The 22,839-nt window shown below is 43.8% G+C and overlaps 3 protein-coding genes across 3 annotated transcripts; 2 read left to right on the top strand and 1 right to left on the bottom strand.

Moving 5' to 3' along the window:
- The first annotated feature begins 7,881 nt into the window (after positions 1 to 7,881).
- Positions 7,882 to 12,056, top strand: LOC115771244 (proteoglycan 4). The gene is made up of 7 exons (XM_030716845.1): positions 7,882 to 7,921; positions 8,214 to 8,389; positions 8,446 to 8,540; positions 8,604 to 8,718; positions 9,380 to 9,513; positions 9,578 to 11,905; positions 11,980 to 12,056. The coding sequence occupies exons 1-6, from the start codon at positions 7,882 to 7,884 to the stop codon at positions 11,874 to 11,876; spliced, it is 2,859 nt and encodes a 952-aa protein (XP_030572705.1). The 3' UTR covers positions 11,877 to 11,905; positions 11,980 to 12,056.
- A 459-nt stretch (positions 12,057 to 12,515) lies between these two features.
- Positions 12,516 to 15,959, bottom strand: LOC115771187 (helicase POLQ-like). The gene is made up of 7 exons (XM_030716780.1): positions 15,244 to 15,959; positions 14,731 to 15,183; positions 14,466 to 14,671; positions 13,809 to 14,411; positions 12,868 to 13,746; positions 12,680 to 12,814; positions 12,516 to 12,614 (listed from the first exon to the last, which is right to left on the bottom strand). Exons 1-7 carry the CDS (start codon positions 15,953 to 15,955, stop codon positions 12,525 to 12,527), a joined length of 3,078 nt encoding a protein of 1,025 aa, XP_030572640.1. The 5' UTR covers positions 15,956 to 15,959; the 3' UTR covers positions 12,516 to 12,524.
- Positions 15,960 to 16,454: 495 nt separating this feature from the next.
- On the top strand, positions 16,455 to 22,529 carry LOC115771005. Its single transcript, XM_030716506.1, has 7 exons — positions 16,455 to 16,695; positions 16,767 to 17,862; positions 17,916 to 20,151; positions 20,209 to 20,354; positions 20,417 to 20,518; positions 20,574 to 22,195; positions 22,254 to 22,529. Exons 1-7 carry the CDS (start codon positions 16,507 to 16,509, stop codon positions 22,416 to 22,418), a joined length of 5,556 nt encoding a protein of 1,851 aa, XP_030572366.1. The 5' UTR covers positions 16,455 to 16,506; the 3' UTR covers positions 22,419 to 22,529.
- The last annotated feature ends 310 nt before the right edge of the window (positions 22,530 to 22,839 follow it).

The following is a 22,839-nucleotide window of genomic DNA, read 5'->3' as shown; positions in this document are numbered from 1 at the left end:
TGCTACTGCTGCTGCTCCAATTTGAATACAGGCTACGACAGTCGCCGTCAAATTCAACTTTCACATGCGCAGATGCAGTGCAACACACTCCAAGTACTTTAGCTCTGTGACGTAATAAAACACACACACACACGCACACTCACACACACACACAAACAAGCTGCAGACACAGCCTCAAGTCGCATATGCCATAATCCGCAGCAGGCGCAACAACAACAACAACAACAACAATTATAATGGGGAGCATTTGCTTTGACCGCTGATTGATTTCATTACGAGCCGCTTGAAATGCTTCACATTATTTTGCATTCAGTTGATTTTAGATTTAGTCATTTAATGTGCCTCTCTCTGCATGTATAGAAAATGCCTAACTAAAATTTAATTGTGATCCGCACCACGCGGCGTATGCGCAATAATTCATGAGCCGTTTAAGCAATTTATGTGTCTTCGGACAGCGTCCACAGCTTATTGTGTTACGGTTGTTTTGTTGTGTGTATGCGTGTGTGTCCGTCTGTATGTGTGTGTGTGTGTGTATTGTGACTAATAGCAGATGGTTTTGGCCTACGTTGGTTCATTAATTGAAATGCGATGTTTTTGTTGTTGCTGCAGCAATTTGTTGTGTTATTGTTATTATGTCATTGCGGTCAGTCAGCAAATCAAGCGCTAAATATTCAAAACAAATTAACGAGCACATGAATATCAATTGTGAATCGATAATAGATCAGTCACAATGATATAAATGCACAGAAAACGTAAAGAGCAATGCGGAAATGGGGTATTTTGAATGAAGTAAGTTCGCTTTTGAAATAAACTCAACAAAATAATTTAAAATAAAAATAATAAAACACAATAATATATATGTATATAATAAAATATAAATCGTAAGGCTCTTTTCATTTTCTACGTGATTTTCTATTGATAATAATACTATTATTTTAAATCAACTTTGATCAACTTTTATATGAAACAGTATACTTTGAGCACAGCATACACCTTATATATTTTTTCAATTTTTTTAAATAAGTTTTGCAAGAAATTCATTAAATAAATTGAAAATAAAAGTCTAAAATCCTAATCAGCAAACCTGTTAAGCTACTTTATAAGATTGAAGCCAGCGACTAAACAGCAAATGCGGCAAAGTCAGAGCAAAAGCAAAATGCAACAATAACAAAACACACAGAAAACCAAAAACAAAGTCAAACTATTGCAGAATGCTGACGGCGGAAAAACTGTAACAAAAAGTGCTACACAAAGAAAAGCTCAAGCTCAAGCTCGCAAAGTCAACTGCGCGCTCTCCCTCTCTCTCTCTCTCTCTCTCTCTCGCGCGCGCGCAGCTCTCTTGCGCTCTTTCTGTCAGAGCGCAAGCGCAAAGCCGTTGCGGCGAAGCGGCAAGAAACCAGTTCCCAAGACATGCGACTGGAAACCAAATTAGCGAGCTAAAGCTTCGAGATACGTTACCAAAAGACGATTTTATGCCAACTCAAAGTTGGCCAACAATCTGCAATTTCAGTCTGCAAACGGTCAGCCAGGTGAACGGCAGCCAAGACAGGTTGGCAAAAGTAAGTGGGTGTGGTTATATTCCACGAACGAAAAACAAAAAACAAAAAAAAATTAAACGCTGCGCATGCGCTGCGTTCGCACAAGTGTATATATACATCTATGTATATGTTATGTGTGTGCGTGTGTGTGTGTGCGCGCGTTTGGCATTGTGTTGTAAAAAATTATATAAAATTGATATGGCAAACAAAAATGTTGCATGCAAATTGTTTATGCTAATGTTAATTTGTGGCCAAAAATCAAGCGCAATCGAAAATCTTGCCAAATTACCTGGCCAAAAGGTGTTGAATGCGCCAATCTGTGCAGCTGTATTTGTGTGAAAAACTAATGCTCAAGTGTCGTAATAGCCCCAAAGAGTTTTCAATCAATGCCTTTTTTAAGCTTTGCAAGCTGTACAAATTATGCTTAAATCAAATATATAAGCAAACGCGTGTGCTAGACATTAAGCAAAAAACAAAATATATACAAACATACAAAGTACATAAAAACAACAATAAAATTTTCACAAGTGCACGCACACAATGCAACAAGCTGCAGCACACACGCACACATACGCAGATATGTGATGTATCTCTCTCTCCCTCTCTCTCTCTCTCTCTCTCTCTCTCTCTCTCTGGCCTGTCTGCGCATGTGTGCGTGCGTGTGTGTGCAGTTTATTGTATTCATTTTGCCTTTGCTAATGCATTTTCAGCAGCATTTAAGAAAAATATGAAAAAATATATATTGAGAAATTTTTGTGGATTATTATAAAAATATAGAAATTTGTTAGCTGCTTTTAAGGTAAGCCATGTTTTTTTTTTTTGGATTTTTTTTGGATTTTTTGAATACGCTGCAAAGCTATCTTTGTTGCAGCATCTGACAATGTTAACTCTTCAAAACTCAGGGCCAAAACTCTTGGCAAAACTTTGCAAAATTATCTCAAGCGTTGCTAATTATTTGCCATGTACTACATGTTGTTGCTGAAATCAGTTGTAGTTTTTGTTGTTGTTGTTGCCAGGCATTACTTGCTGAAAAAAAAACAAACAATTGCCATAATTTGTTTATACATAATTTGTTGCTTTGTATCTTTGTATCTTGTATCTTTTGGCGTGCGCATCTTTGCAAGGCGCCCAAAACAAAACAACAAACTGCGCCATTTTACTTTCATCACCAGCCACAGTAAGCACAACAGCAACAACAACAACAACAACAACAACAACAACAACGGTTACAGCAAAATTTTTCAAATTTTACTTTCATCCATCTGCGACGAACGTATGTGCATTTGATTTTTACTTTAGTTTTATTATTTTTGTAATTTCTTCGAAACATTTTACTGCTCATTTCTTCATTTTGGCCGTTTACTTTGAGTTTTCCTCACGCCCAAAGAAAACATTTAAATTTGTTAATTACTGGGAAACACCAAAAACCTATTTGATGCGTGTGAAACTGAGATTTCTCACACAGATGCTGCGCTCCTTTTGCATATTAGCTGTGACTACTCAGAGCTTGCCAAAGCGAGCCGAACTCAAATAAATCGCAACCGGAATCGGCGATTAACTTATTTGCCGCACTGTAAACGGCTATAACAAAAAGTAAAAACAGCAACTAACAAGCACACAAATTGAAACTGAAAACGATTTTCCAAAAGGAAACTTAGTTTTCACTTGCCATTCAAGCGACGCCTCAGAAAAGGCAGCCAATGCTGTGAAGATGCGAGCTGTGGAAAATTTATAAAATAAATGCAAGCTATGAAAATGAAAATTAATACGAATTAATAGATGATAGAAGATGTAGAAAATTACATAAAAGGGTAGGCATAGACAGATATAAATATAAGACGATATCTTAAGTATTTAAAATAATATTTTTGGCTTACTTTAACGATCTCAATTTTGTACGTTTGGACTAGGGGCAAAGATATTTAATCTATTAAGTGCTCAAAGAAAAAAGAAACAAAGTAATATAGTTAATATATAGGAAGACAATTATGACAAGAATCCCCAGTAATGGGCATTAGTCACGCTACGAGTGCTTAAGGCCAGAGTTCTATAGGCGACAAGGCCAAGAAAACTCTTGGCTAGGCATATTATAACATGTGCTCTATTGTGCAGATGACTTCATTAATAACAATCAAGATCCGCTACTTTTGATAATTTATGGCATTATACCTCGATCTACGCCCACGCAGCAGCAAAAACAAACAAATGACAGCTGTGCGACTTTAATAATTGGCAACATAATCTGCAAAATCTCACAAAATCATTTAAAAACTGACAAATGACACTACAAAGGGCAATTAGCTAAGCCCACATTAGATTGTATAATAACATGCTAAACACCACAGATACAAAATTAAAAAAACAAAAAAAAACTGCACCATAAAATTCAGCAGAAACTCAAAACCACAACAGCTGAGGCGACCTTGAAAGAGCACCGAAAAAAATATAATAAAAATAAATATCTAAAAGAAAAAAAGAAGCGAAAGAAAAGTCCAAAATTGAACGGCTGTGCCCCAGAGATGCTAATTTTTTGTGACAACGGAGCTAGTCGAGTCTTGGAACCGGCATCTGCATATGGAAGATCGGCAACGGTCCTCGGGCCCGGGCCAGGCCGCAGAGGCAACCGGTTGATGCTTCGCTTCGTGTATAAATTAAAATATTATCAAGTCAAAATAAAAAGGAAAAATTATCCGGCGTAACCAGTTGCTGACGTCGGTGCGACGACACATTTCACAGAAATTCGACTGCTCGCATTTGAAATGTAAATGAAAACGAGAGTTTTAATATCGTATTTTATTTTTTGAAGATAGCATCAATTTAAACTGGTTACCAAGTGTGCACTCTAGACGCAAACCGAGACACGACGACCTTTTCGAATGAAAAACGCATTGCATTGCAAAATTTAATCGAAACGTTTTTAAACTTTATTCTAATTGTGCATTGTCTAGAGATCTATGACTGTCGGCCTCCGTCGACCTCAAGCTACAGCCAACTGATTCTAAATGCTGCTCATTGTCTGAGGCTGGCTAATTTTATTTTAATTAGCTAACGTCATTTGACAAAATCAACTTGAAAAACAAAAAAAGAACACAAACCCATACACAACGATTTTATCGCAAAATTATGTGAAAAATTCAAATAATTTGTGATTCGCGTTGTTTTTTTTTTTTGCTTCTACAAAATTTGCACAATTTCAAGGCACTTGTGCTCATAAAACGCATAGAGAACTATTAAATTTGCAAATGAACTTAACATGAGAATCGAAAACTTCCTTTTATACAATTTACGATTTTGAACAGAACTGTGACTGTGACTGCCACAAAAACTGTGACTGTGACTTGCTTGCCCATCATTAATAATACTTTTTATATAGACGACAACAAACAAACACAACAACAAAACCAACTCGTACAACAGCAACAACAATTTACCGGTATTCGTGTGCTTGTAAGCCGTCGTGCTTAGCCTTGAATTTGAACTTGGCTAAAAGGCAATTTAACATCGAAACTTCGAGGCACATCGATACGTGTCAGCGACATGCAGACAGACAGCCAGCTCATCTCCGGCTCCGGACAATGGTGGGCCGTAAAAAATTAGATGCTTTTATTATTATATGGTCATATGGGCGAGCGAGCAACAGCAAAATTAATATTAATATTATGAATATTATTGCTTATGACAATGCAAAATGCACCAAAATAAGGGAAACAATACATAAAGCTCAGCCATAAATTTCAACTGTTTAGCATAGCCATATATCATATAAGCCAAAAGCAAAACAAAAGGCGACCTTAGATATTTAAAAAAGAGCCAAAGATGTGCAGAAGAATAAGCACATAGAGCACTTATTACATATATGAACATTGTGTGCCTGATTTATGGCAGAGGGCATTAATCACAAAAATAAACATACATCATCGTATGATATTCAAGAGAGGGTAAAGAAGAAGATGTGCTCATATACTTTTATTTACAACTTAAATATTTATATGCCCATTTATTACATTTATAGCTAAATATATCTATCAGCTGCGCAGTAGTTAGAACCCTTTGACATTTGAGATTTAATTCATTTAACGAGCCTGCATTTGAGATCGCATGAATAGAACCAGTTGGCTGCAGCTCAGCAAACTATTATCATATATTTTGTCACATATTTATCTAAAGCCAGGCACTCAAATGTCAGCTTGAGACAAGCTACATCACATAAGCGCACACGCTTTATAACATTTATAAATTTAAAAAAAAAAATGAAGTTAAATATCCACTTAAAATGCGCGACACACATTTTTGCTTTGTGGAGCGGGGTGTGAACGGCGCATCTTTGAACTCCGTCACATTGGTAAAGCCCACAAAGACGAGACGCCTTCGTCATACAAAATGCAGCTAACATAGTTAACTGACAACAAAAATGGTGGCATGAATAAATGAAAGGCAGACGAACAGCTGCTCGGCGCTGGGCATAAATTTGAGCCCAAAATCCATTACCAAGACCCAATCAATTGAAGCTTCCTCTTTGGCAAAATACGAAAAAAAAAAAAAAAAAACTGAAAACCAAACAACGAGACGTCGCGCCGTCTGACATTTCGAAATGCGCATACGCCCCGTTGTACGAGTGAGTGTGTGGATGGATAATCGAATTGAAGGCAAACCAATAAACAATGCATAATAAAACTGTTATCTGATGTATTTATTGATGTATCCATAAACAATGCCAGCTGCCGAATTGCAATGCTCCAATGAACCTTTTGCATTTGTATCTTTCAACTTTGCTTAACTAACACAACTTAAACGCTTCACTCAGCTCTCTCTACAGCTATCTTTCTCCCTCTCTCTCTATCTCCCTCTCTCTCGCTGTTTGTCTTTGTTTTGCAATAAATCAACTGCAAGTGTTTGGCAGCTTGGAATTTGCAGCCACGCCAATATCGTATACTATATGCTTAAATGATATCAATATAAATAATTAAAGCACTTACTTTTTATGGCAGCTGCCGCTTTTGAAATTTGATTTTGTTTTTGATTTTGTGTTTGGTTTTTGCTTTTGCCTTTGCCTTTGCCTTTGCTTTTCATATATTTGCACAGCCAATTAAAACGCATTGAAAATGAAAGTGTTGCCGCATTGTAATTGTAATCTATTGTTCACTTTTCAATTTGATATAGTTATGCATTCGGACCAACCGCCTCTCTGTATGTGTGTGTGTGTGTGTGTAAGTATGCTTTTGTTGTTGCCCTTTCGCTGCGCTTTACGCTTTACGTAAGTGACATTGAAGGCAGCGGCTAATTATGCAATTACCGCTTCAACTGAATCAAGTCTTTAAATTAACGGAAACTCAACGGAAATTGTACAAAACTGTTGCAAATACATTAAAACATGGCACAACATACAAAGCTTTTATCATTATCATTTTCTATATTAATATATCGAGCTGCAAATTATGCACACATTCATTTTGTATTTATTCAACATCCATTTCATATAGGAAGCACATTTTTTGTCAAAAAATTTGCCCATTGTTACAAATAATACAATAAAAATAGTTTATTTTTAACAAAAGTAACTTAGCTAATATTAAGATAAAATATTACTTTTTAGAAAATTATGGAATTCAAGCCCAGCTTTTCGAACTAGAATATTGTAGAATAAATTCGCCCTCTTCTAATATCATATCATTATGATAATCTTATTGCACACAAGTTAAACCCATATTTGAAAAAGAAACTACAATTTTTATGATATATTAGCCAAAGTTTTATTATTATTTACTTACACTAAAATAAGGCCTAACTTAACTTGGCAAAGGTTTCAGTTTCACTTTTTCCATATATATGAACTAGTCATGGAAAATCAGACGAATCTATGTCTAGAACACTTTCTACGACCATAACAAGATATAGTACACTCACCCACACACACACACACACACCTGTTGTGCATTTCTTTTCCGCCACAAACTGATTGAGTGTCAGCTAAAAAAAAGTAACGTTAATCAAGACATGTGCGAGTTGCAGTTAGGTGTAGCTCCAAAAAACACGAAAGACAAAAAAATACTTGTGGATTGCGTGCCGACAATGTTAAGTGAAGAACTCAACGGAACGGACCCCAGCGACATTTCTTTGGAGCGTTCGTTCAGTGACTTCTTCACTTGGCACAAGGAGCATAAATCTTAGCCTGTGCTCGTCGGGGTGTGTTTATTGGCGAATTCTCGCATTGCTTACAACATTTTTGTTTGGTTTCTTTCTTTTGTGAAATTTACATAATTTTGTTATTATTTCTTTGTGTTTTTTTTTCAAGCAAACCAAAGCGGGAAATAAAAAATTCAACAGCAACTGCAGAAACGTCATAATGAAAAGAGCCAAACGCTGGCTGTTCATGACAGCGACAGGTGAGTTCAGACACCCCCCCCCCCCCCCCCACTCTTCTCTACCTACGTATATGAGGAAAGGTTATTCAGGTGCTGCAATAACTTAATCGCTGCTTTGCACTTGCAACGAACTGGATTATGCTGCACAGCGAAAACTCCCGAAAAATAAATGCTACCAGTCGCTGCATGTGCTGTGATATAATGCGAGCAGTCGAGCGCAAAAACGGCTCCGATTATGCAATTAAATAAAAAACCAGCTACAGTTTTTACACATTTTTATATAAATACCTGCCCTGCTTTTTCATCCGAACAGTGCTGTTGTTGGGTCTGATTGGCTCCGCGGATGCTGCGCTGCCCTTCAAGAAGGTCTCCATTGCCAAAACACCTGCCTCTACAACCAGCACAAGCACAACGACTACCGAAAGTTCAGAACCTGCCACAGAAAAACAAGAGTTGCCACAGCCCACCGGCGAGGGGGAGGAGAGCAAGGTAAGTGCTTAGTTCGTTTTAGTTGGAGTTAGGATTTCTAATCTATATTTTTATAGTCGGACAATGTGACGCTGTCGAAAAACTCCAAATTGACGGGCATACCGCAAATTGATTATATCTGGGATCCAAATTTGCCACGAGAGCTAAGAGGGTAAGTCGAACTTCGAACTTCATTTAACACCTCCTTATCAATTGTCTCTTATCTTCGGCGCAGCTACAATCTCTCGAGCTATCCTTTCTTGTCTACCGTTCCACCCATGGATGAGATTCACTTCAAGTGCGAGGGTCTCCACGACGGTTTTTATGCCTCAATTGAGTACAAATGTCAGGTGAGTAAATAAGTCAATAAGAGACCACAGGCCTTTGACACCTACTTATGCGATTTTCAAGGAATATTTCCTCATTTCCGTTTCGCTGTCAATCTTTCACTTCTACTCGGACTCTCCCTCACACATGAAAAACCTAAAGGGTGGTACTTCAATTCATCAAATCGCTTAGAAAGGGTTATTCCCTACTTGTATTTATGAAAATCGCATAGAAAGGCTTCTTTCTGATGATGCTTTCAAGTGCTGTTACCTCCCTCCCTGTCGCTAGATCAAAGGGAGGGTCACTAGAGCAAGACAAATTATATGTTTTTCCATATGTATGTTGACCTTGTGCTCAACAGCGCAACGGGAATGTAGTGGGTGGGGGAGGGGAAGGGGTCGTTATCCAATTGGTCAAGTTGAACAGCGCGCAATATGAGCTACCACGTAATTCATGTCCAGTAATTTCTCTTTTTGCCGCCGTCTTGCGGCTTACGTGCCCAAAGGCGAAGCCAAAAAGAAAAACATTTAAAAAAAACTTGTCTGCGTGTCGATCTTGACCTCAAATTGAATTTTGTTTGCCTGGCGAAGAGACGTTAAACAGACGGTGTTCACACCTCCGTCTGGCCAAGACTTTAGTTAGTTATTTACGAATTTTACTAACTGCCTCTTTTATCATTTGCAGATTTATCATCATTGCGTCTACGGTATACGACACGATTTCCTTTGCGCCAATTTCACGGCCTTCGATCAGCGCACCTTCATCTGTCACTTTGCCTCCGATGTGGACTGCGAGGGCTCCCAAAAGTACTGGAACAGGTGAGAGCAAGTCGAGCCTGACCCAGAGAATGGAACATAGCTCACTTTAATTCATTCCCCATAGAAATGATGAGCTATACATGGCCACGACGACGTCGTCGACGAGCACGACCACAACGGAACCACCTCCGACCCCGCCTAGACGTCGGGCGCAGCGACCCTATCATCGACCCTACAACCGCCGCCCCGTGGATGACTACTATTATGACGAGTCGGAGGATGAGTACTATGAGGAGCGCTACAGTCGTCGCAATCCACGTCCGCGTCCGCGCAAACCGCAACTGCAACTGGACTACGACGATGAGTACGAGGATAAACAAGTGGCGGAAAAGCCGCTGCGACGCAACCGAAATCGCTACAGGGACGAGGATGAGCTCGTCGACGAGGACTACGATGATCGGCGCAATCGACCTGGCGGCCGGCGTAGCAAGCCCCAGCCAGCAGCTGGCGGTCGTGGTAAGGCATCGCCCCGCAAGCCAGGACGCGTTGAGGAGCGTCGCAGCTTCAATGAGGAACGCGTCGCTGACGAACCACGTCGTGCAGGTGGCAGACGGCGCAGCAGCGAAAAGCGCACGACACCATCTACAGTTGCGGTGCTGGACGAGCTTGATGAGTATGAGAAGCCCGACGGGCTGGACCAGGAGGAGGCAGCCGAAGAGCAAACACCGCAGAAAGTAAAAACAACGCCCAAGCCATTGACTGAGTTTATTACGCCCAAAGCGGCGGCTGCCTCCGTCTATGCCCGTCCCCGTGCCCCGCCGCGCATAGCTCGTCCCGTGCCCGTCAACGAGAAGAAAAAGTATTCCTATCCCGTGCAGAAAAACACGGCTACCACACACGCTCCAGCAGGTGGCGAGCAGGAGGATGACGATTACTACCAAGACCGTGAGCAGCAGGAGGAGGACTACGAGCAGCCGGCACAACCAGCACGCAATGCGCCACGCAGACGCACTGCAGCCCCCAAAGAACAGAAGCCCACGCGCTCAACTCTGCGCAAGCCAGTGACAGAGAAGAAGGCGCTGCTGGACGAGGAGGATGACTACGAGGCCGAGCGACAGGAAACGCCACGCCGTAAGCGTCCACAGGCCAGCAGAGCTCGTGCGCCGGCTGCCGATGTGGACTTCGTGGACGATGTGGATTACGAGGAGCGGCCAGCGCCTGCACGAGCGCAGCGAGTGCGCCCCAAGCCAGCTGCTCCCGTACCACGTAAGCCTGCAGCACGCCCCAGACAACCCATTGTGCAGGAGGATGAGGAGGAGCATGTCGAGCCCGCCAGTGAAGAGCAGCCGGCGCAGCCGCGTGTTCCACCGGCGCGCACGAAATCCAACTCCTTGGTGGGCATAACCCCGGCGAGACGCAATCAAAAACTGGCGCTGGCCAATCGACAACGTGCGTTGCCCACGTCCAGGACAACAGCAGCGCCCGCACTGGAAGAGGAACTGCCCGAGGAGGAGGCACTGCAGCCAGAGCACGCCGAGCCAGATGAGGTGGATGAGCCGCTGGCGCCAGCAGCACCAGCCAAGCCACTGCGACCCGCTTCGGTACGTGTGGTCAAGCGACCCTTCCTGCCCTCGCGTGGTGGCAGCCCATATTTGCCGCGAGGCCTTCAGCCGGTGGGCGTGGCAGTGCGGTCGCAACTGACCAGCAATACGCGCACCACAGACAGCACGCCCATCGACATGGGCTCAACCATATCGGGCGTGCGCCTGCTGGAGCATGGAGCGCCGCTGCTGCGCGGCGAACAGCCAAGCAGTGACAGTGACGGTGACAGTGAGGCTGACAGCGATGAGCTGCCGGCACCGTCGCCCAACCCACCGCGCACCACATTGCCGCCACGCAGTGCACTGCCCACATCGGTAACGCCCAGGCGGCCAGAGCCACAGCCGGTCAAGCTCAATCTGGACGAACTCTATGAGAACGACTACGATGTGACGCTGAACGATGCGCTCGATCCCACGCTTAAACCGCTTACGCCACTGCATCCACATCAGCATCAGCATGCCAACTATCAGAGCCGGGCCTATGCTAGTGCGTATGTCGCACCCGCTGCCAGCGGAGCGTACAATCCATTTGCCGGTCATGGCAATAGCAACTATCAGCAGCAGGCATCCATCTATCAGAATCATTCGCCGTCATCATCCCATGCATCCGCTTCGCAGTCACAGCCTCAGTCTCAGTCACATTCGCCACCGAACTATCATAGTGATTCCTATTTCTCATCGACAGATATACGCCGGCGAGCGATTGTCCCGGCGCAGGTCTCGCGTGCACATAGACACGAATACGCTGCCGGAGGAGCAGTGAGCAGCACCCAAACGGGCGCACGACTTGCCCAGCATTACTACGATGAGTTTGCATATTAGTCGCGGTTACAAGTCTGTGAAAAATCAAGGTAAATATTATGATAGACCGATAAAATTGATTTAACGATTCCTGTTGTAATATATCCATGTTGTTTCCTTTCAGTTTCTTCAGCTGTAAATAACTAGAAGGCGCACCAGGTGCCTAGGCAACTGCTTTTCTACTCTATCTTTTTCTTTTTTATATATTTTAGTCCTCTAGCCGCAAGCTAATTATAATATTTTTTTCTATAGTTAAAGTTAAAGCAGGCGGAATTTCCAACACACAATTTGCGCTTAACTTTTACGTGAAACAGAGAAGCAAAAAAAAAATTATTAATATATACATTGTATAATACTCAATTGTCGTGATAGTAGCCGAGACAAAAGTAACTTTCAAGTTTTGTCTGCTAATTTTTATTTAGTACACAAACAACAACAATAACAACCATCAACAGCCGCTGCGCTTAGTTAAATACTTGAATGCGGTAAACAAATTGAACAACAAAAAAAACAAACAAATTAATTTAAATTTAGTATGCAAAAACATTTTGTGTGCGCGTATTATTTAAGCTGTATTCTAGGCTCAAGTCGAGTGCTTAAACAAAATTAAAACTATGATACAAAACAACTAAAAAAGGCAAAAACAATAACCTTAACTTTTATATACATTTAAGTTGATTGCGATTCGCTTGTGCAAAGGCAGCTCTTCAGCGCCTCCGTCGCCTCCTCCAGATGATCCAGTTTTTTCATTAATATTATCTAAAACAGACAGAAGCGAATATATAATTAAATATAGATTTAACATATAGGATATAGAGGCAAACCTTAGCAGCTGATATAATTTCCGTGGCCACTTTGAGTGGCATGAATTCCACAGCTTTCACCAGCGCAATGGGACGCGTCTTGGCCACATCTTCGATGGTTCTGAAGCCCGCCGTATAAAGCTGCTTGGCTCGATTCTAAAAAGTACAAATAAGTTAAAAGCGATTCATTATTTAAGGTAATCACTCACAATCTTAACAGCGGGCAGCTCTAACAGCGACTCCAGTTCCAGCGTGCCGCAGCGATCCATTTTTTGATTGATGCGCTCGAAGAGTGGCCTATAGCACCAGAACTCATCAATTTGCTCGCACAGACGCACTATGGCGCTAGCCGCCGCCGTGCACTGACTGATTAGTTGCTGCAACGTGCCGCGCTCCACATTGTACTTGCTGGCCACGCTGGGTAACGGCACGAGCGCCAGTACATCAGCTAGAATGAGGACTTTGTACAGGCGATTCAACTGCAAAGCCAACGGACCCTGCACCGACTGCGTCTTAGCTAGCCTGGCCGCATGCGCCTCCGTAAAGCCCAACTGCTTGAACAGCGCCTGGGTCTGTGTCGATAGGGAAGTATATTCGCGAAAGAGTATGTTAGCATCAGCAGGGAACATTTCATCGCCACGCTCATTGGAATTGAAGCAGACAACCAGGTAAAGCAGATGCACATAGCTGGTGAGTATGAGCTGCTGCTGCGCCTGCTGCAGCTCTCTGTGTATTGCAAAGGCGCGTTTGTAATCGATGCCCGCCTTAAATGCGGCGCGCCCAATGTTGGTTAGCTGAAAACGAGTGGATTGGCTTATGAGCAGACGACGATCGGAAGCCGAGCGACTGCTCTGATTGATATCTTGTGTAGTCATAATATCCGAGCTATTGGGTTTGCCCTTAGGCGCAGTTTCTCTAAGTTGCAGCACCTTGTTCTTGAACATGTCACGCAAAATGCGCAGCACCAGCTCATCAACGGCTACTTCCAAGGCGCCAGCCTGCACGGCCAGCAAAGTGCTGTTGACCAGGCGATTGAGATCGCGTCGGCAATCAGCCAGGTTCAAGCCAATGACGCTCAGTATTAAAGACTGTAAAGAAATAGACTGTCAGTGCTGGAGTGAGACTCTGGGCCCAGAGGACACGGGTTTACCTGTAAGCCAACGGCATCCAGCTGATCCAGCGAGCTAAGCGCTTTGTCCATGGGCGAGAATAGCATTTGCCCCACAAGAAAATTGTCCTTGCTCTGCGTTATCAGAATACTCTCGCCCGCCTCGCCCAGACCTGCGCGTCCAGCACGTCCAACCATTTGCTTGTACTTGCACAAAGTCATGAACTCTTGTCCGACATAGGGCGCACGTATAATCACACGCTTGGCGGGCAGATTCACGCCCGCCGCCAGCGTGGAAGTACAACAAATTACCGTGATGACGCCGAATCGATATGCGGTCTCAATATATTTGCGTTCGTCCGTGGTCAGTCCCGAGTGATGATAGGCAATGCCGTAGGGCAACGTTTTGGCCAGCACGGGACTTAAGATGCCACACATCTTGTCGAGAGCATTCATAAGATCAGCTTTCTCATTCTGGCGATGCTCAAAGAACTTTTGCTTGGGCACAATCCTACTAAGGAGCAGCGCGACATTCTCACAATTCTTGCGCGTGGGACAAAACACCAGACAGCAATGCTCCGGCGCACATTCGCTTATTAAACCCGCCAGATGATCTGGATCGGCGCGCTCCACAGCGGCGCTGTACTGTAAAGGAGTAAACAAAGTTAATAATGGCAGCTAAGCTGAAGAGAGACTGACATTGTAGCTAACGGTGCGATGAGGAACAAATATCTCTTCGAGCGTTTGCCCGGCCGAATTGATTTCCAGCAAATCATGTCCACATTTGATGTACTCCCGTAGCTCTACTGGACGAAAGCCACGCGTATAAACATCTGCATTGAGAAAAGCCGAAATTTCGTTCAGATTTCCAATGGTGGCGCTCATGCCCACAATTTGAATGTTGGCTAAAATGGAGATGGAACAGTTAGTAACTGTGAAGGAGTATATAGAATTATATAGATACCATTCAAAAACATGACCTTGGTCAAAAAAGCCTCCAATGTAGCGCCGCGGCCGCGCTCGCCAATCAAATGCAGCTCATCAACCACAACCAGACCGATCTCGTGTGGACGTTGAGCATCAATCAAGCTGTCCATAAGCACGGCGCCCTTCTCAATGGATGCGATAAACAGGCTGCGCCGCTTGCGTTGCGGTTGTGGCGGACATTTGCCCTTGCCCGCCGTATACTCATCCACAATGAAGTCTAGCGCAATGGCAAACGGTGACATGGCGCTCACCTTTTCCTGCACTATGGACACATAGGGCAGTATGAAGAGCACATTGCGTTGGCGGCAGAGCAGCTCGCGCAGCATTAGGATTTCGGCAACCAAAGTTTTGCCGCCGCTAGTGGGCAGCGCATAAATTAGATTTTTGCGCTTTCGTATGGCTGGCAGATTCAGACACTCATCCTGCCACTCTAAAAGGGTGCAATATTAGTAATAGTCGAAGTATGCCGAAATGTCAACAACCCGCTCACCATATAAGCTTTTGATGCCCTTGTGCTCGAATATTAAATTCTTCACCCTGTCCGGCAGACCGTAGAAATCGCCCTTACTGGGAAAACTGTTGTCGGGCTCGTCCTTGGCGCTTTCGAATTCGGCAAACGCCTGCGTCTGCCAGTCCAGCTGATCGAGTGCCGCCAGTTCTTGTTGCGCCTGCAGCATGGAGCGATTTTGCAGAGCTTCGTATGTTTCATATTGTGTTCCCTGCACAATGCCTTCCAGAATGGACTTGGATATGAATGACATTGATGTCGACATGGCTATGGAGTCCTCTTTGGGTTGCGGGGCCATCATTTGTGTTCTCTCTGGTGATTTGGGTACCTTAAAGGCAATTGCATCCATAAAGAGTTGAGTATTTTGTACGACTGGATCGCTGTAATGATCAGCGCCATGGAAAATATCAATTTCAGCCATGCTCAAGTCTTTGAGGTCAATATCCTTAAAACTTTGGACCTTTGGACTGTTCTGGTCCAGTTCAATCCTCGGCACTACTTCTTCTGCGCTGGGCAATGAAATATCGCCAAACAGACTATCGTCCGATTGGCTCTGATGAAATTTATTGCTGGTTTGACTGCTGAAAGGTGCCGACACCACAGCATCTTGTCCACTAAACAATTCCTCCAGCTTGGCGTGGGAAAAGAAACTGGCATCGTTGTCCGGCCAAAAGATACTCTCGCTCATCTGCATGGTACCTGCACCGCTTGTGCCTGGTTTATTGTGGTCGACACAAATTCGTTTAGCATTGACATTATGTTCGGGTGTTGAACCTTTGTTTCTAAACTGTTTTCTTGACATAATGTACAGAAATCATAACTCAAATGCATCGCGCCAAAATGTGCAACACAGCTGATTTCACATATGGCAGTGTTGCCACCTAGGATTTCCATTTGCATCAGTATTTTGTGCAAGTGCTGGTATTTTATTCGATCCTCGAGAGTTGTTGTGCTAATTCAGATCTAAAAGCAAAAAGATTAAGTCCCCAAATAAATATGAGAAATAATAATACTATGTAGGCATGCCTCAAAAAACAAGCATTTTAACAATGAAAGCGCTACTAATATTTTGGCGGTATTTTTTATAAATCGTGAGATCAAGAATTTTAGGTATTAAAACAGTTGTTGCTTATGGTCACATTGTCCTCTACTATTTTGAGCGCAGCAATTTGGCACTACAATTCGGACCAGAATTTGTGTTGTGAAATAAAATTGTTCAAATTTGCAGCTGAGTGCACTTCCGCAATGGATGCACGAGGAAGCTATTGGTACCTGGAGCATGTAAGCACCGGCAAAAAACTAATTCTGCAGTCTGGCGACAATTCTGTGGGCAGGCACTCCTGCTGCAAGATTGTTTTAAAGGAATATGACTTTCTGTCTCGACAACATGCGAAGTTTATCGTAAACAGTGAAAATATCAGCGTAGAGCAGTTGGTAAGCGTCTTATTTCATTAGCAACGAACTGTTTACAAATATGTACATTTTCGGTGGGTTTCTATCAACAGAACGCGTTGAATGGCGTGTTTATAAACGAGTCCAAGCTCGAAGTAAATGCGCAGCAACTTAATTGCGGCGATAGAATCGGCCTTGGAGTTGAAACGCCGCACGATGTTGTGCCACCAAATTATGCCATATTTCAATTGAAAAAGACGTGTCCAAATGTAGAGGACATTGTCGTCATATCGGATGATGAAGATAGTGACAAAACCCCGCCAAGACCAACAGAAATTGCCAAGGCGGGGAGTAAAGAGGATCCCGAACTGAGAAATGAGGAGGTCAGCAACGTTGACAATGCAGCTGATAAGAGCCCAACAAAGCCAACTTCACATCGCTCAATTCACTTGCCAAAGCTGCCAGAGATGAAGCAGGAGCTCCTGTCTCAGGCAACCAAAGAGATTGAGAACATTTTCGGCGAGCCTGATGAGGATCTGCTTGAATCGGTTTTTCAAATAAATCCGTATGTTTACAAGCAGCTGAACAACAACAACATTCCTACAACTGGCGAAAAAATACACGACGGCGACGTAATTGAGCTGCCGGAGGAAGTTAACAAGACGGACAAAGACTTGCCCGAAAAGGAGACTGAAAACCCAGCAGGTGGCGGTGACATGCCACCTCCTGTTTCGCCAGGAGAAGATCAAATAACTATAGGTGACTACCAGGACGACTATGATGAAAACTTCGCCATGTCGCAGGCTGTGCTGCGGGAAATGAAAGAGGAAATGGCCGACGGGTCGGCTGATCTAAGTGATGCGGATCCTGACGACCTGCACGACGAAGAGTTTCTGCCTCCAGCTTCCTGGATTAAAAGTGAAATAGCCACTCAAATTGATGACGATGAAATCATACTCATTGAGGACGAAGACGACGAGCTCTACAGCAAAGTAGCCGATTGGTCATCAAAACTGCTTACTCAGAATCTCATGTCCCAGGTTTATCCACTGGATGATGGGAAAAATGTTGAAGAACAGGCCAATGATCCTGCTCGAGATGATGACGACGATTCTCAGCTGTCGGAAAATATCTTTATGAGCCGTAAATCCAAAGCGTTGCGCATTGACAGCAGCAATAGCGAAGATGAACTGTCGGCCCTTTTATCTGGTAAATAGAATCTCGGCGCATCTTTTAAATATATATCTAACCATTTATTTCAGTTGACAGCAGCACACCGCAAAAACCCCACATACGCAGATGTAGCGTGCGTCTGAAATCGATTGATATGTCGCAACGGCATCAAAATAGCACGGACAACTTGGCAACAAGTTCTGTTGCTGTCGTTGAGGACAATCGGCAGGAATTGGAGGTAGTTTTAGTGCCCAGTGTTCTGCATGCCAAAACCAACGCGAAAGGAGCAATGAAAAAGTCTACACCGCGCAAGCGTAGAAAAACTGTTTCGGAACGTTCTCAGCCTAAAGAGTTGCCAACAAAGCCAGAAGCAACTATGTCACTTCCAGAGGCCGAAGAGCCCACCAAGAAACGCAGTTCGCGGTTACGAAACAGGTCCAAGTCTTGCTATTTAGAAAGCCCCTCATCATCACCAACGAGGCCACAGAAAACGGCAGCAATAGACAAAAAGCAAGCCAAAGACCTGCCTGATGAGATAAGTGAACCAGAGACCGAAACACCCGCCAAAGCACGCAACTGTCGCATGCGAACCAGATACAAATCTTGTTATATGGAAAGTCCTTTGTCTTCGCCAACGAGACCACAAAAAAGTCCAACCGATAAACCCGTCGAAGAGCTTCCAGCTGAGATACCTGAACCAGAGACTGAAACACCCGGTAAAAAAAGCAGCTCACGCATGCAAAACAGATCCAAATCATGTTATATACAAAGTCCTTCGTCTTCGCCTACGCGACCAAAACAACCCAAGGACTTGCCAGCTGAGATGCCTGCTCTAGAGACTGAAACACCCGCCAAAAATAGCAGCTCCAGCATTCGAAACAGATCCAAATCTTTTTATATAGAAAGTCCTTTGTCCTCGCCAACGCGACCAAAAAAATCCGCTGAGATGCCTGCACCAGAACTCAAGACACCCACAAATAGGGTCAGTCCTCGCTTGCAAAACAGATCAAAGTCTTGCTATATGGAAGGTCCAAAGCCGTCCCCGCCGCAGTTACCCAGCGTTACAAATACAGAAAATGAGAGAGAGTTGCCGGCAAAGTCTGTACCAGGGCTTGAAACGCCCTTAAAGAAATGCAGCCCCCGTTTGCTAAACAGGTCCAAATCTTGTTATGTTGAAAGCCCCATGTCCCCGCCAAAGAAACTAACTGCAGACAAGAAGAAAGAAGTGCCGACAAAACCAGACGAAATAATACCTGATCCAGTCCAGGAAACACCCATCAAGAAAGCGCTCAGCGCACGCTTATTGAACAGATCCAAGTCTTGCTACATGGAACGTCCCTTGCCTTCGCCAGAACAGTCTGAGGACGCGACAAGCAATATTAAATCGCTATCTACAGCCAAAGGTAGGGGGCCAGAAGTGATTGCAGCGCCACATTTACCCAAAAGCCGTGGCAAATTGCGTGGCGTTTCCGCTGCAAGCAAGGAAAATGAGCGCCGAAATCAAATTCTGGAGAGACAACGTTCAGCGGACTACCAAGCGGAGATGAGAACGAAATGGTATCAAAAACCAAAGGATAAGAAGCGCGAGTGTGAACAAATCAAAGAGAAGCGTCGCGAGCAGCTGAAAAAAATAGCCGACAAGCCAAAGCCGGATGCAGCGTCCGAACGCGGCGATGAACGCAAACGTAAACCAACGAGCTTGCCCACGCTAGGTAATTCGAACCGTGGAGAATTTCTCACCAAAGGCGTGCAGCCACCAACAGCAAAGAAGCCCAAGATGGATAAGGCCGAGGCTCAGTCAAAGCCCGAAAAAGCAGCACACAAGCGTCGTGCCACAATAGAATCCTTCTCACAGCAGCTGAATGCCGCCGATTTAGTAAAGAGCCCGCCCACCCACTATAGTCGTCCGCCCGAACGCAAGGAGGCGGAACGGGCGCGTAGTAAAAGAACCTGCAATCGTGTTACTTTCGCCGACATGGACCGTGAGTTTGATTTGCGCCAGGAGCGCGAAAAGCGTGCTAAAAGCAATCGACATGTTCGTTTTAACGACAACATACAAATCAAATTGATTGAACGGGTTGAAGGTGCTTTTAAAAAAGTGGCTGGTATTAAGGATACCAAGAAGGTAACACTTAGCACGTACGCGGAGCGTCGCGCATGGTCACAAGCCCAGGGTAGATTGGAAAACTTTACCGATTTGATTATGGGAAACATTCTTAACTGGGGCAATCAGTGGTTGGCATCGCGCAGCGCCGACGCGGTGGCCGAGTCTGAGGTCCTAATACCCATTCCAAATGAGTTCAAGAGCTACAAACAATACAGAGAGTAAGTTGAGTTAAAGTAGATAAAAATTCTCAATTATAATTATATTTGGTAATCCAGCATTATAATACCCCTGATGAAATTGGAGCTGATCTCTACAATAGAGCGTGACTACAAGATTTCCAAAAGCACATTTGAAGTCAATCTGGTTAACATTTCGAATGCAAACACCCGACATCGACCTCGCTTCGTGCTGAACACCAGATGTAAGTCAGTTAATCTATTTTGCGTACGCATTTCCTGATCATTTATCCTCTATGTTTTGTAGACAATCACAAGCTCGGCAAGAGATTTGACCTGTACACTCTAAGCAGTGACAATAAGCTGAAGGAGACGTTTGCATCGATTGCACGCATTCAGCGCATAGCTGGTAGGCATATTTAATTAAAGACTTACAAGGTATTATCATTTGCATACACTTACAGGCAACACTTGTGAAATATGCTTTGAGATATTGCAAGAGAACATCAGCATTGATATGCTTAGCTCATGCAAAACGTTAACTGTGCGCCCTGTGGTGGACAATATACGTGTGGAAATGGGCGCTTTCAATGCCATTTATTTGCTTGGTCGCTCGCCGTTGTTCCAGCGCATACTGCAGCCCAGCGAGAACGTATTGTCCTATGACAACAGACTGTTGCAGCCAGCGGCATACAAGGGTTTTAAGAGACTGAATAACCATCAGATGGACATTTGCCAGCGCACCTGGAGTCGTTTGATTGACGATTCGACGCCTAGCATAACGCTAATACAGGGTCCACCCGGTACAGGCAAATCCGTGGTTATTTCGAATCTCACGCTACAGTGCATGTATGGTAGCAGCAATCATACGCTTGACCGCAAGATTCTTATTTGTGCACATAGCAATGCTGCTGTGGATAATATTACGCTGTATTTGAAGCGTGCCCGCCAGGCCATGAGTCACTCGCAATTTGAGCTCGTGCGGTTTGGTTTCTTTGAGAAAATGGACCCAAATGTGCGAGACGTGTCGCTGGATGCCTATCTCGGCAAGAAACTAGCAGAGAAACGCAAGCGTCTGTCGGCCGAGCACATCGAGGCTCTTACAATGCAGCAACAGCAGCTGGAAATGGAAATTGCCGAACTTAAAAAGCTTCCTACTCAGATTAATTATATGCAGCAGCAGCTAAATTCCAAAGAGCGACAATTGCGCCTGATAATAGAGCAATTGAAGCCGCCCCTGACACCACGCGAAGAGCACGAGTTTTCCATGTCGTGCCTACAACGCGCCAATATTGTTTGCACTACGCTCTCGAGCTGCGTTAAGCTGGCCGCCTTTATTGATTACTTTGATGCGTGCATCATAGACGAGGCAACACAGTGCACCGAGCCTTGGACCCTGCTGCCGCTGCGCTTTGGTGTACGTGGTCTAGTGCTGGTGGGTGATACCCAGCAGTTGCCTGCAACCGTGCTGTCCCAGAAGGCAATTGACTTTGGCCTTGGTAATTCCATGTTTGATCGCATTCAGCGCAACTTGAAACAACAGTTGGAAAAACCGCGTGGCAATCATTTTGTGCACACCAAAGTATTTAAGCTAAGCATGCAATACCGCATGCATCCAGAGATTTGCAGATGGCCCAATAGTTACTTTTATGATAACCAGCTGGTCAATGCCACCTGCACCGAGCGACTGATCTCCCCCTTGATTCCCTACTGCGTCATCAATTTGAGCTATACCCGGGACACTAACGATGCGAGCAGCCGAAGCATAAGCAACGATGAAGAGGCACGTTTTGTGGCAAAGCTGCTCATTGAGATGGACAAGTTGATGCCCGCCAAACACTTTAGCTATGGACTAATTACTCCTTATAGCAATCATTGCTATACGCTTAGTCAGGTGATACCTGGCCATATGAAGATTATACCGCAGACCGTAGATGCGTATCAGGGCCAGGAACGGGATGTGGTCATCCTATCGAATGCACGCACGCGCGGCGTCGGCTTCCTTACCAACTACCAGAGACTTAATGTGGCCATTACTAGACCGCAACGCTGCCTAGTTATCTGTGGTAATTTTGATGATCTGCAGGTAAGGATTAGTAACATAAACTTGATGGTAATTGGCTATAACTTGTCTGCTTTCACAGTCTGTAAAGATATGGCGTCATTTGCTGGACGATGCGCGCAAACGTGGAGTATACTTTGATCTGAAGCGTAGCGATGTTGAGGACTTGCCTCGATCTCTAATAAGCAAAATGCTAGTGAAGCCAATCGAAATTGTTGATGACACTGCGCCGCCGTCCAAATGTTAGCAATTTTAATTTGCTATTGCCATAAGTTAACCACCAAAGTGCCAAAGCATATTTATACAATTAGAAACATATGTATCCATTAACTTATAGATAAGTTGCCCCTTTTCTAACAGCTTCTTCACCCTGAGACAGGATTTGTTATTCGTTACACAAATAGTTTATTTATATTTTGTTTTTATTAATATTAATTTGTTTTTGTAACATCAATAGAGACTTGGCTTATATCTAAAACAGTTGCTCAACTCTACTTTGGATTGAATGAGTCAACGGAATTTCTCGTTTAAATGATATTTCATTTCCGAAAGGAACTAAGTATATTTTTATATAAATAAATATGTGTATGCACATAATTATATATATAAATATATACATATACATATATGCACAAATCTGGATATATGAAATTTATGTTCTGATCACT

Source organism: Drosophila novamexicana, unplaced genomic scaffold (assembly GCF_003285875.2).
Source record: "Drosophila novamexicana strain 15010-1031.04,08,12 unplaced genomic scaffold, DnovRS2.1 tig00000024-arrow-pilon, whole genome shotgun sequence".
NCBI lineage: Eukaryota > Metazoa > Arthropoda > Insecta > Diptera > Drosophilidae > Drosophila > Drosophila novamexicana.
Note: the sequence above shows the minus strand (reverse complement) of the source record. Positions and strands in the feature narration are given on the sequence as shown.

What these genes read in the sequence shown, in the direction of transcription:
- LOC115771244 (XM_030716845.1), top strand. Translation starts at nt 7,882, where the DNA reads ATGAAAAGAGCCAAACGCTGGCTGTTCATGACAGCGACAG. An exon ending in GCGAGGGGGAGGAGAGCAAG is followed by an intron (nt 8,390 to 8,445) that starts GTAAGTGCTTAG and finishes ATATTTTTATAG; the next exon opens with TCGGACAATGTGACGCTGTC. An exon ending in CAATTGAGTACAAATGTCAG is followed by an intron (nt 8,719 to 9,379) that starts GTGAGTAAATAA and finishes TATCATTTGCAG; the next exon opens with ATTTATCATCATTGCGTCTA.
- LOC115771187 (XM_030716780.1), bottom strand. Translation starts at nt 15,955, where the DNA reads ATGCAGATGAGCGAGAGTATCTTTTGGCCGGACAACGATGCCAGTTTC. An exon ending in ATCGCACCGTTAGCTACAAT is followed by an intron (nt 14,412 to 14,465) that starts GTCAGTCTCTCT and finishes ACTCCTTTACAG; the next exon opens with TACAGCGCCGCTGTGGAGCG. An exon ending in AGCTGCCCGCTGTTAAGATT is followed by an intron (nt 12,815 to 12,867) that starts GTGAGTGATTAC and finishes TGTACTTTTTAG; the next exon opens with AATCGAGCCAAGCAGCTTTA.
- LOC115771005 (XM_030716506.1), top strand. Translation starts at nt 16,507, where the DNA reads ATGGATGCACGAGGAAGCTATTGGTACCTGGAGCATGTAAGCACCGGC. An exon ending in CTTCGTGCTGAACACCAGAT is followed by an intron (nt 20,355 to 20,416) that starts GTAAGTCAGTTA and finishes TATGTTTTGTAG; the next exon opens with ACAATCACAAGCTCGGCAAG. An exon ending in ACGCATTCAGCGCATAGCTG is followed by an intron (nt 20,519 to 20,573) that starts GTAGGCATATTT and finishes ATACACTTACAG; the next exon opens with GCAACACTTGTGAAATATGC.